The 14,846-nt window shown below is 32.6% G+C and overlaps 2 protein-coding genes across 2 annotated transcripts in view; one reads left to right on the top strand and one right to left on the bottom strand.

The window, feature by feature from the left end:
• LOC149083845 (cytosolic phospholipase A2-like) overlaps positions 1–6,865 on the bottom strand; it is a 36,833-nt gene extending 29,968 nt beyond the window's left edge. Inside the window, exons 1-2 of the mRNA XM_089234235.1 lie at positions 6,824–6,865; positions 2,540–2,610 (exon numbers count right to left, since the gene is read on the bottom strand). Coding sequence (XP_089090361.1) covers positions 2,540–2,592 — 53 coding nt within the window. The 5' untranslated portion in view covers positions 2,593–2,610; positions 6,824–6,865. The remainder of the gene's footprint in view (positions 1–2,539; positions 2,611–6,823) is intronic.
• A 244-nt stretch (positions 6,866–7,109) lies between these two features.
• LOC149083844 (casein kinase II subunit beta-like) overlaps positions 7,110–14,846 on the top strand; it is a 32,691-nt gene continuing 24,954 nt past the window's right edge. Inside the window, exons 1-2 of the mRNA XM_089234234.1 lie at positions 7,110–7,224; positions 9,934–10,034. Of these exons, the coding sequence (XP_089090360.1) occupies positions 9,963–10,034 (72 nt within the window). The 5' untranslated portion in view covers positions 7,110–7,224; positions 9,934–9,962. The remainder of the gene's footprint in view (positions 7,225–9,933; positions 10,035–14,846) is intronic.

Genomic DNA, 14,846 nt, shown 5'->3' with positions numbered 1-14,846 from the left:
AAAATTTTTTTTATTGTCAAGCTCATTAATAATGATGCCAAATTTTCTTCATTTCTCACATCATGTTATAAATAAAAAAATTAACATAATTTGAAACGAAAAACATTTATATATTAGGATATATTTGCACAAGCTGCTCACACAACATCCTATCACCTGAATTGAGACAGGACACTCTAGTAGATGATGAGGGTATCAACCAAATCTTTTCATTAATGTATGCAAGTTCTTTTTGTTTTAATGATGAATTATATCATACAATTATATTGTATAATATAATTGAAAACTAAAGCTGAAAAAAAATTATGTGGCTATAACAAATTCAGTCTTTATGTCCAATGAGATGGAAAAATAATGTACTTTACATTAATAAAAATAGTTTAATTAACACCCTGCGCAATGTTTTTTAACAGGAAAAAAATTATGTCTCCACCATATCCCATTTCATAATTCCAGTTTAAAATGTTCAAAATAGGAAGAAAAACAACACCAAAGATATTATGTCCCCTTTTTCCATAAGCATACAGCTCATCAGTGCAGCATTGGAAAAGCAAGCATCTATCAAGTAATAAGAAAGATTGATAGGAAATAATTGTTGAAGACCTGGAAAACTTGCAAAGAAGGGAGAGAAAATGTCTCCAAGCGGTTATACATCAGTGGCTGCCTGCATAGACATAAAAGACAAGAGTTATAATTATCATGATGCTCAATTCAAGCAATAATCATAAAAGTACATGCAAAAGATGCTACAGAATAAAATGATCATTAATAATAAAAAAAAGTAGTACTATATAGCAATGCTTAAATTAATATTTACATAGAAAAAAATTTATCTTACTGCTCATTCCAAAAATTAATAGGAAAAACAAATACTTCATCAAAAAACGTAACAATAAATAAATACAGTTAATCAAACTACAATTAATACGAAGAAAGGAAGGGACAGTTTTGTGTTTCCTAAGCTACATTAGAAGGGAAAAACTGTTTTATGCCACCCTCTAAAATGCTTTTGATAGCTGATGAAAGAGGGAATTTCGAAGCAAAATTTAACATTCTGAGATTAAAAAAAAAATTAGAAGAGCTCTTTACCCCCCCCTTCCCCAGCTTCAAAATGAATATGAAATATACCAAAAACAGTATTAAAATATTCTTTAAGAATCAAATTTATATTAATTTACAATGGCTCATTGATTATTATTATTAGCCCTCATTATTAGTTGTTGTTCTGGGCGACATGCAGATTGGACACCTCTGCCAAAAGTTATTCTGAATGTAGGGTTATTCAATATGCAATTACAGGTTCATTCAATATGCTCATGAATGGTATGCAGTAACTGCATCCCAACTAACCTTTCAAAATTAAAAATATTTTGCAAAAAAAAAAAACTGAGTTAGAGAGGGGGTCCAGGGTAATTTTCACTTTGAAACTTTTATTGATCCCCAACAATAGAAGACATCTTGAATGGAGTCAATATAAGATCAGCTTTCTTTTTGCCTGTTTAAAAATAACCTCAGCTGCCTTGGTATTTCAATTAGTGAGGGTTTAGACCATGGTTTCCCAATTTTTTTCTCCCATCGCCCACAACACAATCTAACCCATAGGATCCTATGTTATACTCATAGCTTCTACCACCCCCCTAGAGCTTTCCATTACCCACATTAGGAATCACTGGTTTAGACTGCATTGAACTATGAAATTACAAAATTAGTCAGTTTAACCAAACACAGGGAAGTTGGTTTAGTTTATTCACAAGTATTACAGACAAGAGTAAGCCACTCTCAGTTGCCAAAAAGAATTTCTTCATTTTCTATCAAAATTAGGTGGGTGCATGTGAAATTTAAAAAGCCACGTTCATTTGAGTGAGGAAAAATTCAGATGTTAATTTTATTGAATGATACAAATTTTATTGAAGTTATGTTATTGCATTGAAATAGTGCGATGCTGAGCAATAGCAGACTGTTCAGATAGAAAAGTCCATTCTCTTGTGAAACAGATTTGCTTTGTAAGAGGGCCGCAAAACTCTTTGACAGAGTGCAGAATAATTATAGTGCAACCTGTCGAAAATGGACACCGTATAGGACAGAAACCTGTCTTGAATGGAATCAAAAGATGGTCCCATAAAGAATTAATGTTTTGATGTGCATCTTTATCAAAAGGAAACTATCTAAAATGGTATAGTTTTGTTCCTTGAACTTCTGTTTCACACAGGTTCCACTGTATATATATATAAAAGTATTTGCCTTGATGAAACCAGCTTCTAAAATACAATAGAATATCTACATAAAACAAATTCCAATATAATAAAACTTTTAATCGAAAGGCTAATATTTTAACTGTTTTACCCTAAGTTAGAAATGATTGGCCCTACAATAATCTTCTATAAAATGAAGCAATTTTTTATACGGAGGGGAAACTCAACTGCATATTATTTCATTTTTCCAGACTTCCATAGACTAGATAAAAACCAAAGTTTAACTTTTGGATAGGCCAACTATGATGCTTTCCTGTAATTTTCATCACTAATCATGAGAAACATACATATCATTTTGAGGTCCGGTTTGTTCCGAAGATGATGATGTTGATGAAGCCATTTTGCTTGAGCACAAAATCTAAGTGAGAGAAAACATATTTTGCATTAACAACCACATCAGAAAAAAATCAATATTTTCATAAAAGTATATTTATCTTGTTATCAGGTTTTTGATGGGTTAAACTTCATGTCAAAAACCTCAAATATGGCTTTTCAATATAAAAATTCCCATTGAAAATACACACATTGCATGTAATGTTTAAAGTCATTATGTTACACGAAGAATAAATACTTAATATGATTGTGAAAAGATTTCTTGCTCTTCACATAATTATTTTACACAATATACTTGTATTTTTTCTTGTAAAATATAAAATTTGAATAGAGCATAACATAAAAGCTGAAGGAAAAACAATGGAACTATTTGGTATTCTTCAATTCAAGATGATTCTCGACCTTCCAAAATTTCTTCAATTTCGCTTATATATGTGTATTAATATAAACCATATGCCGTATTCTTTTCATAACCAATAGATGTTTAAAATTTCCATATATATGAAATTTTGATTTCTGTAATTATTAAATTATCCAGATTAGTGGTGAACAGACTTTTCAATCTGCGGGCCAGATATGTGGTACTTGTTGCTCACAGGCCAGAAACTTGTATGTATAGTGTATATGTGTATATTTCCTTCTCGCTTTTCATTTTGGATGTTCCAACTTTTTTATAAATTCCTTTTCCATTTTTCCCTCTTATTTTCAATGAGGCTTACTTGAACTTTGAAATCAAGAATTACAATTTTTTTCATGACATACAGTATTTTTTATTATTATTATACGTTTTGTATAGTGGATTATAAATTTCCACCCATTACGTCTTGTAGAAGCTCCCTACTTCCCGATATTAAGGTTTGTCAGCAATTTTAGTGATAGTTGGCAACTGTTCTTGCCTTTACTTTTCACTCATATACAAAGTTGATATTAAACGTCCAGTCATCCACGTAAAGTTACCTATGCACATGGCCCCCACAAGAGGGTGGCTCCAGCCTGAGGAGCCCAGAGTGATACCAGTCATGTTTTTGTTTTTCAAGCTATAAATTTAACTGCTATAGGCTGTGGGAGCCATGGCAAGAGTCATCATGACAACTGATTCATTTTTAATGACTTATATTCAAGAGTGAAAGATAATGATGCACTTGCTGTGTGGGGGTGGTAGCTCAATGAGCAATGCACGCACACCATGTCCCCAATGCAAACCTTCATGATAAAATAAAAATTAAATCACACATCACGATAATTATAATATAGATGAATTATTGTTTTCTTTATTTTCAAAAGGCATGGTAAGCCTATGTACATAAACAAAGCCTGGGACTTTATCAAAAATCAGCCATACATGGAATAAATATCTGGTGTCATACGTCTCTAAAATATCCGGCAAGAGGAGCGACCTCACTGCAAGTCTTATACCTAATAAACGTCAAAGTATACCGAATAAGCATCCGGCTCTGAATACGTATCCTCTGTCATTACAAAACAGAATGGAATTACTTGCACTTTAGTTTGGAGGATCTGTAATATTAAAACAGATAGCTTGCCCTTTAAAACAGATACATTCTTCTAAGTATTCCATTTTATAGTAAAACATTAAATCCAATAGATTTTTTGAAACGATAATTAGTTTTCCTAATAATTAAGGACTGTAATTCTGATTAATTATGGCATACTAAATTAACATTAATTAATCATTTAGTAATTAATTAATGATTAAAAATAAATCCAACTGAATTTTGTGATGATTAATGATAACAAATTATTTATTGGTCATGACACAATAAAAGCAAAATCGTTAATCTAAACTAATTATCATTAACAAAATTATACTAAATCGAGCAGAGTTTGTGTAACGATTAATTATTTTTTTTCTGATCATTGATTAAACATGACATAATAAAAGCAAAATTGTTAATTAATGAAGAATGACACAAAAGAATATTAAAACTTGATAATATCAGATCAGTTAATTATTAATGAATGATGATTTTGAATTACACTCATGTCCAAAAATTATGGATAATGCCAGCTCCGGCAAATAAAGGTTCAGAAACAAAACAAACGTTACTTATTCATAAAGCCCATTTATTAAACAAAAGATAAAGAACAAAAACGAAGGTGTACGTATGATACCATTCATAAAAACTACGATTTTTGCTCCCTGGAACAATTGTAAAAATATCTCCTTTAAAAAACTTACTATTACATGGTTGGTATGATGGTTAATACATTGTATGTCTCCCATGCGATGAAATACAGTCTGTACAACCCCTAGGCATGCTGAGTATCAAATTATCGATCTGATCTTGGGGAAGATCACTCCACTCAGCAAGCAATGCTCTCCGAAGTTCCGGTACACATGTAGGAGGTGGTTGACGGGCTGCAACTCGTCGGCCAAACATGTCCCACACATGCTATATCGGATTCAAGTCAGGTGAGAATGCTGGCCATTCCATATGGGTTATATCCTCAGATTCAAGGCATTCGTTTACGATGTTTGCTCGGTGAGGACGGGCGGTGTCATCCATAATCACAAATTCTACGCCCATGGCACCCCTAAACAAACGTACATGTTGTTCCAGAATGATGTCCCGATAAATTTGGGCTTTCATGGTTCCGGTTTGAACATGCAGATCTGTTCTGGAACCCAGTAACGGTGTCGTTCAATGATGTTGTCTTGGTGGTAACGGGTACCTAGCCTTCTCCATATAAAAGTCTGACGTGAATCAGACTTAGAAAACCAAACACACCCCGCTTCCCATCTCATTGCATGTTCTATACTCCAGGCTAATCGCTGCCGACAGTGAGTTGCCGTGAGCAGAACACATCTGACAGGCCTGCGAGCATATAGACCAATATTTCCCAAATGTCTGTACACGGTTTGCCTGGAAACTGTGGTACCCGTGGCTGCTGATAGCTGACGAGACAGGTCGGATGCTGTGCTCCGTCTGCTTCTTTTGGCAGTTACTGCCAAATACCGGTCTTCATTCGGCGTTGCAACTCGGGGGCGACCTGTACTGTAATGTCTACTGACATTTCCGTTATCTTGGAATCGTTGCCAAAGCCTAGAGATGACACTTTGGGCAATTCCAAGTTCCTCGGATACTTCCATCTGAGTACGCCCACATTCCAGGCAGCCAATAATTCTACCACGTAAAAAATCCTCCACATGCGTCCTCTGTGTTATAACTATTCGCTTATGACACTGAGCGCCTTACAGAACTCTTGTGAACAATTCTTTGCCACCATTCCTTATATACCCCCCTCTTACACTCTCGTCATTGTGACATACTATCGGCATCATCTGGTGGCTTCCTGAAATTTACATATCATTCTTGCAGATGTGTGTGATAATTCTACAGGTGAAATTTTTACTTTAGATTTTGATTTCCCGTGTGATTCTGAATTATCCTTAATTTATGGACATGAGTGTAATAAGTATCAGGAACTGATAAGTTCATATTCGTTGATTCATAAAAAACGGGATTTTACTGTTAGGAGTAAATAAATTAATAATAGTGGTAATTCATTAGTTAATTGTGACTAGTGACTCTTAATTTCGTTGTGGTTAAATATGTGAATTTTAAAGGAAATTTCCCCAACAAAAAGTTCCGACGAAAGAAATCTAGTTCAAAATCTTAACCTTTTCCAAATGTTATTTCTAGTTTGTTTTACCTCTTCACAGAATTTTTTCTCAGGCTTTTATAAAAATTTTTTTTGCATTTTTCACCTGACTTTCCCCGACTTCTTCGATCACTGGGAAACCCCCTTTCCCCGGATTTTTTTTTAATCCACACGAACACGACATCCAGCATCGAATATGTACGAGGTACATGTGTGGTTTAATACGTAGCTGCAAAGTATTTGAATTCAAGTGCACATAATATTGCCCCTTACACAAAAAACTTATCAAGGAATAAATGCTATCATACTTTTCGATATTTTTACAAGTGACAGTAACTTTTCAAGTGTATGTGATGTGTTGAGGAAATCAATTGTTACAGAGACATTCATAAACTGGAATTCGAATTAAGACCTGTTTTATAAAAATTAATGCTTCATTAACCAAGTGGAGAAAGCCTCTCAACAAAATTATTAGAAAACGTATTTAGATGTATTGTTAATTATAAGCAATATTAATCCCATTAAAAAGATAAAATTATTTGTGTTTGCCTTTAAAAACGAATTATTTACAATTAATATTCAAATTATCTGTTAAATATATAAAACACATATACCTGACATGAAACTAACGCACCATAATTTCCAAGACATATGTTTCCAAACAAATGACAGCATTGAACGGCTTTGACTGCATTTAAAAGAATTGCGTGCTTCACTTTCAATGGAGTAATTATCGATTATAAGATGATATATAATGAATTTCATTCCCATTTTGAATATATAGTATTTTTTTTATTATGATCGGTTATTTATATACTATAAATTTCATTATTTTTTTAAAAATAAAATAATTTTTTTTATTGGTGACTGGAAGAGCATTCGGCCAGTCATTTCAAAGGTAACGTTTTTCGCGTCCCCTGGTGTGTTTAAAACGCATGTTTTGCTCTTGTTGAACGTGAATTTTCCTTCTTTGAAGAATATCCTTTGATCGAGTTTAATTGAATTTTTCCAACCGGTGAATTCTTTGTATTATATTTAAATTTAATTTACATTATTTATATATATATTTTAATTAATTATTACCATGTACCTTAGATATTCGGGCCTAGGCCCCATCTAGGTCTATTCAAAATTTGAAGGGCCTAGTGTTGTTTTTGAGGATTAGACGTTTTTTACGAGCGAAATTAGCCGTTTAATGATTGTTTTTATATTCCTACCTTGAAATATAGGAGATAGTAACAAGTTGATGTGGCTATTATATGTGGAATAAAATTCATGGAGGAACTGTAATTTATGTTTTAAACTGTCACCTTTGTTTTTCATTACCCCAAAATTGTAAGAAATTGATTTAAATGCATGTAGAATATCTATAAAAAAACCATAGTTATGCAGTCATTCTTAAAATTTGTCGGTTTATTTGGAAATGCTTGTCGGGCAAGTAATGGGGACAATTGTAGGCTACCCTCGGAATAGAAACCATTTTCGAATATCGTCTTTCAACTTCGAGTTGAGGTTTGACTCCAAGGTCTGTTTGCATGCGTCGAGTGATTTAGTTAAGTAAATTTTAAGTTATCAAGTGATTTAGTCGACAAGTAAATAGGACAACTATAATATAATCCCTTTTTTTTTTCGGTGATTTCCTTTTTAGGCTGTTTGCACTTTTCTTCCTGGTCTGTCTTTTACTGCCATTGGTGTTTTTTGTTTTACCTGCTGGTTATGGAACAGATATAGTAGAATCCCGAGTTGGCGATTTTTTTCTCCTTCGGCAGGAGAAACATCTGAAAGCATGATAAGACTGCCAAGAGTGAAATGTAGTCATGTTTTTGGACATATTTCTTGCCAAAGAATTAATCATCAACACATTGCTAAAAGGGATAACATTATTACTGTAAAAACGAAAAAATAACAATAGCAAACGAACAACAAAAACAATAGCATTCTCAGACTAAATAGGAGATAAAGATTCAAAGTAAAATATTCTAGACCAAATAAGGGATGAAGATCAATAATATATTATACCCAAGACTAGATACAGGATTTTAAATAATAAAAACCGAGAATCATTAACAACCATCTCCTTCATAATATTCTCAGGGATATTATTTAAAAATAATAGTTAAATTATTTATAACTTTATAAACTCGGACTCTTTTAAGTAATATTAAAAAATTGGGGTAAAAAAAAAAGCTCCCCATGTTCAATAAAACACGATTGCGGGGTATAACAGTTCCCCTCCTTAGGAGTTGCTACTTTAATGGTTTTCAAATTACTAAAAGTGTAATAAAATCTTAACAGACATCGATGGTACAAAATTTTATTTGTTAAGAATGTTCATCAGTAAATAGTAAAATGCATATAGAGACCCTTCGACTCTGTTAAGATGAGTCTGTTATGGGAGGATCTGCTGTGCCTCTTATTTTGAATTCAGTTCTAATTATTGAGAAGCACAGTAATCGTAAATGGAAGTTCGTGTAAAATAAAATTATTATTAAACATAGAAAATTACATTTTGGGTTAGACAATATACCAGGGAAACCAACTTTGGTAGACCTAAAATAATAAGAAATCTACAGCTAGACACGTTTCGGAACTGTATGAAGTTCATTCAGAGGGACTTCATACAGTTCCGAAATGTGTCTAGCTGCAGTTTTCTTATTATTTTGGGTCTAACAAAGTTGGTTTCCCTGATATATTATTACTAAATAGCACATGCATATTGGCAGGATTACTAGACATCCTACAAGCGGGTAAAAATGTGTGGGGGTAAAGATCAAGACGTATACTTCAGAGTAAAAAGAAAATTTCAGAAACCTAAAAAAGAGCAAGTATGTGATTTTAAGAAGAAGTAGGCCGCTTAAAATGACATCTTTTTCATTTCATTTTAAGCATTCTCTTACTCTTGAGAGGGAGTGGGGGTTATCTTTCATTTAGAAATAAAGAGAGTAGGATGCGCGAAAAACACACATTGCTTATTCCTACAGTGATTTATTGATCACCTCTGGCAAAAAAAACAATGCTCCTAAAAGAAAAAAAAAAATTGATTGTAGAGCAATAATACTGACCAGACGTTTGGAACAAATCATTAATAGCACAAGGACGCAGAATAGCAATTTGTCTCTTTTTGTAGTTTTGTTGTAGTTGGAAAGAAATGTGACAGGTTTTTTTCCCCATATAGTGGCAGCATCTGCTGTGGCAATGGGAAGGGGAAATGGCTTTTTGTCAAGGGTGCGTACGCAGGCGTCCTTCTTTCTGTTTTTGAATTTGGTAACCTTACATGTTGGAATGCTTGTTATGTGTTTGAAAGTGTTGTCACCGGTCTTCTAAAATTGGAAGCTAATAACTCAATTTTGCCTGTTATATTATGCAGGAATTTAAAATGTAGGTCTGATAGCTCTCAGTGCCTGTGTAACACTGGGTTGCCGTGTTCTATGAAAGAAAGAACGAGGGTGAAAAATGACTAATCAGGGAATTTTGAATAGGACAACAGCTTGTATTCACGTTTTGATGTAAAGTTTTGGTGAAAACCACCTCGGCTGACTACCTACCAACATTTTGTCAGTAAAATTCAGATGTGGAATATCTCCAAATATGTGTTATATGAAATATAATACCCCATCTTCTCAAAAATAAGACACATCTCCATATATAATACGACTTATTTATATAATTTTTATTTTTATATTTGTCATAACTTATTTAAACTTGTATAATTTTTTTTCTTTAGTCAAAATAGCTGCATTAGCGGACGTAAGCATGAGCTCTTCGGAAGATGGGTCTTGGATAAACTGGTTTTGCTCTTTAAGAGGAAGCGAGTTCTTTTGCGAGGTGAATTTTTTAATGAAAACATGAATTTTAGTTTGTTATTTAACACAATGTAAAAAATCCTTTAATATTTTCACTGAGTCCAGGATGCCAATTATCTTACACCCACAAACCTTTTATTATACAGTGAAGTCCCACAAAAGAGGAAAACATGTCTGTGTATAAAAGTTTATGCAGTGTACGCCTGTTAATGTGATCACATCAGGAATAGAGGTTTCTGATAACGTTGACCATAACTGGAATTTAATCAATCTGCACATATGAAAACAGGACTCTTCGGTTTTTCTTTTACGTGCAACTGGTTACAAAATAGGCTATAGGCCTATGTTATGCTGTTTTCTTTTTCCGTATTGTTCTAAAACAAGATATTTTTACTTAAAGCTAAAATCCTGCACATTTGTTATTTTTCAGCCATTATGAGGAGTTCAAATAAAATATATGTTTTACAAATGATAATTTTTTTATGTTCCATAGATAATCTGAGAAAGTCTTTCGAACAAGTAATTGTGAATCTGGTATAATGAAAGAAACTCGCAAAGAATTGAAGGAAGGGGCTTTTGTTTTTACATTACATTTGACTCCATTATAGGTGTGCTATTGCAAACTTCATGGGTATATGGATTATAGTGGCTGTTGCCCAAATAGAGCATTGTGAACATAGTATGGAAACGGTTGTCCATAAGGAGGGGGGAGGGGGGTGCACTTTTTTTGACCTCTTACCTAGTCTTGTAGGTTGACAATAATAATTTATACAGAAGAAGAAAGCATGGTTCTCAACCTCAAAATATGCAGAACACTTGACAGGAAAAAAAATTAATAATATAAGCCATAATATGGAAGAGTATTCTGAATAAATCCTAATAACTATAATCAAATTTTTTCTTGTATTATGATATTGGTCTGTTCCGTACTTTGTATCTCCAGAATTTTGACAGCCATTGTAAAAAATATCTACCTATATGCTGTATGATTAAAAACAGATTCTCCTGAAAAAATGAGAACTGTATTAAATTGACAAGGAATTAAAATTTAAAGTAGGGTCATTCCATTTCAAATCACCCGACAAAATGTCAAAATCACACCCATAGCCTCAGATTTCAATGATTTTTTTTTATTTGTTGCATTTACCATCCTTATTAACCGTGTGAAATATTATTTGCATATCTCTAAAACTTTTTGAGAAAAAAAAATGTTGAAATTTATCAAAAACTGATGCAGATGACTTTTCCGAGGCTCAATTTTTAAGCGGCATTGTTTGAGAAAATAAATCCTAACTTTTTCAATTTTCAATATATTCAAGTGAAATTTTCACTAAAGTGTTCACAAAAACATATAAAATATGAATAAAAATAAATCATACACTTACATTTGAAATTTACATGCAAAAAAATTATGTAAACTTTGTTTTTGTGGAATTTTTCCGTTAGAAAAAATACAAATTTTCAAACATATTTTTAAACCAGAGGCACAGCAGTTACCAAAACAACTTTTATTTTAAATTTCTCCTAAATGTATGAAGTAAAATACTGGAGAAAAAAAATAATGGTTTTTTGACCGTTAATATGTTTATTCTGGCTCGCAACACAAAATTAATCGAAATAAGACTGGATCGTTTCGATTTCAAATCATTCAACTAGATACTGAAATGCAACCCATCATCCCGGATTCCAATTATTATTTTTTGTTTATTGCTTCTACCATGCTTGTTGACCGTACAAAATTTCATGTACTTATCTCAAAAACTTTTTGAGAAAAAAAATGTTTTCTAACATCACGAATGACGTCTCTTCGGCTAACCCCATTCAAGCAATATTATTTGTGAAAATATATCATAACTTTGTAGATTTTCAATACATTCAAAAGAAATTTCCACTAAAATGCTCACAAAAAAATTTAGATTAGACTAGGAAAGAAAATTTAAACCTTTGCATTAAAAAATTAGATTGCAAAAAAATCGTTGAAATTTAATTTTTGATTCTTTTTATAACAAAAACACAATGGCTCACCCTTGCTTTCACCTTGCTTTGCAAAAAATCGTTGAAATTTAATTTTTGATTCTATTTATAATAAAAACACAATGGCTCACCTTGCTTCATTCACAAAAGCTCTACTGCTTTTCGCACAGCATATTCAGTGACATTGAACTCTTCAGATTTTTTTCCTTGTTCCCCTTTTCCAAAGCAGGGGGCCAGAGTTAAAATTTGCAGTTTTCCCCTTGTTGTGATGATTAAATTGAGTCTTATTTCTAATTAACTTTATCAAAATAATCATATTTGCTTTCTGTTTAATATCTTCATTAAGTGTGCTTTGAGATTCATTTTCTGGTAATTCAAAAACTTTACAAACATTTGATTTTAAAGTGTTGCAAGCAGATTCAACTTTTCTTTTGGCATTGTTTGACTTGAACTGTGGAGCTACCCTATGAAGTTTAATTGGTGACTATGTTCTGTAGAGATGAATTTATTTCTTCAAGTGCTTCTTGTTTAATAATTGACATTTTTCCAAGTTACTTCTCTACATTACTATCACTGTTCATCTCTTCACAGTATTCAGTTTCTTCACCTAATTTATTGTTGTTTATATTCACTGTCCCTACAGGCATGGCATATTTTTTGCCCTGGAATTGATTTTGTACAACCATTTATTTCATTTATACGTGAAAAATACAAGTTTACTATCCTTAAACCTTTTATTTTTTTCTTATTACATTTAAAAGGATTAAAGCATGCTTTTGGATATATTTCATACATTGAGAAAAAAGCTCTATGATGCTTAAACACACAGTAAATAAATGTTCAGAACTTGCTTCACTCCTCAAGATCAAAAGATTGTTGTCCAATGATGTAATGGGTAACAGATTTTTCACTTTTGCATAAAGGCCTGTTTACACGAGGCAAGTGCTTTAGTTGGTAACTTAATTTTTAGTTGCCAAGTACGATACAATGTATGCAGACGATAAGGGCTGTTTACACAGCTTTAGTTGGCAAGTGCACAAGTGATTTAGTTGGTAAGTGAATACAAATGGTTTTATTTTTTCCGGTTAAGTAGACCTGTGCGCATGCGCCAGTGGGCGTGACCTGCCGGTCTTGGAGGGGTCTTTTTGCTCTCTCACGGAGGGGTTTATTTCGATCGCAAGTGTGATCATGTTCATGCTCCGTCGTCTCCTGAAGTTTCGCTAGAATTCCACGGAAATATTGGATGGTGAGGTGGCCAGAGGACACAAGCTTCAAGTTTGTTGAAAAATATCTTCGCCATGAATGTTTGTTGAACTATTGAAATGAAAATTATCTTAACAAACAAGCTAAAAATTATTCGATGTTGGAAAAAGCTATGGAATATTCTGTCGACGTGATGTCAGTAGTTGAAAAAAATTAAAGATTCAAAAATATATATAAGGTCTGGAGGATTTATATATTAAAAGCTGGAGAGAGGGGTTACGAATATTTCTCTTGTCCAGAACGAATTTGCTGCCATCTGTTGTAAAAATACATGATCAAATATTTAACAAAGATATCATCTCAATAGATTAAATTAAAAAATAATGATTTCAAAAATTTGGAAATAATTTTTGTTTAATGAATTTTTATTATTTAATTTTTAGCTCTTAGAATTTCCTACGAATGTCAAGAATCTTCTCCCGTATTTTCGGCTTACATAATTCATAATTTATCTCCTCTTTAATTTCGATTAAAATATCATATAGGCTAATCGGTATTTACAACTTATGGGAGAAATAGAGAAATCTCATATTTCTTCTCGATGACTTACATAAGTTTATAATATGTTGTGTATTCTTTTTTCCCCTGTCATGCCATCTCTCGCTCCCGTACGTGCACCTCCTGATGCGTGGGTGGCAGAGGCAAAAAAAGGGGACAAGCGAACTGTTTCCCTTGCGTGACCTACGTCTTGCTCAGTGTGTTGCTCTCGTGCAAGTGAGAAAAAAGTTTCTCCTTTTTTATTATGTGGAATTAATATTGTTAACCTATGTAAATAGTTTTTTAAAATTAAATGAACTTAAATATTATCAACCGTTTCTTCAATTGGAGTCAGAATAAACATTGTCTTCAATGTGTACCACACAACTATACCCCTCCTGGGTAAGTGAAAGTATAAAATATTTAGCTCAAATGGAAATTGTGTTATCATAAGAAAAATTTGACAACCCTAGAGTAGGCTACTCTGTGGAGCACATTCTGTCTTCAGCAAGATCATAATTGAGACTTGCATCATTTGATGGGGAGCAGTTTAGTTCTAACACTTTTGTTTTAGTTTCCTAAATGAAGCAGCAGCAGTGATTTTATCATCACCTGCTGGGATGATGAAGTCTTATAATTAAATAAGACACCAGCTGCCCTGTGAAGGACAGACCAGTGGCCATAGTTTATATATAGTTTATATCTTCACAGAAGCTATTATTTTTTACAATCATCATCACAACAAGAAACATCACATCTAATATATCACCACCAGGCATTATATACATTAGGTTTTCTCTTCCATCTGCCTCAGCTACAACAATTAGGTTGTATTAGCTACAACAATTAGGTTGTAGCTGATAATTATTTCATTCTTTGTGATTTAATGCCTCATATTCTGGCTTTTTATCAGAAATTTTAAATTATTTCTTGGGAAAAATGTATAGAGGTTGAAAAATTTCAAAAATACATCTATATATATGATTTTCGAAAGAAATACAAAACATGTTGGGGTAAATCAAGAAGCTATCCATACTTAGAATAAGACAACTATAAGTATTCTTTATGGGCATTGTATAATATTTTATCATGTGTATATATTGTTTACAATTTTTGTTAA

Source organism: Pholcus phalangioides, unplaced genomic scaffold, assembly GCF_987345545.1.
Source record: "Pholcus phalangioides strain wild (caught in Gottingen) unplaced genomic scaffold, Ppha-v1.0 ptg000008l_1, whole genome shotgun sequence".
Lineage (NCBI taxonomy): Eukaryota > Metazoa > Arthropoda > Arachnida > Araneae > Pholcidae > Pholcus > Pholcus phalangioides.
This window is presented reverse-complemented; position numbering and strand designations above follow the sequence as displayed.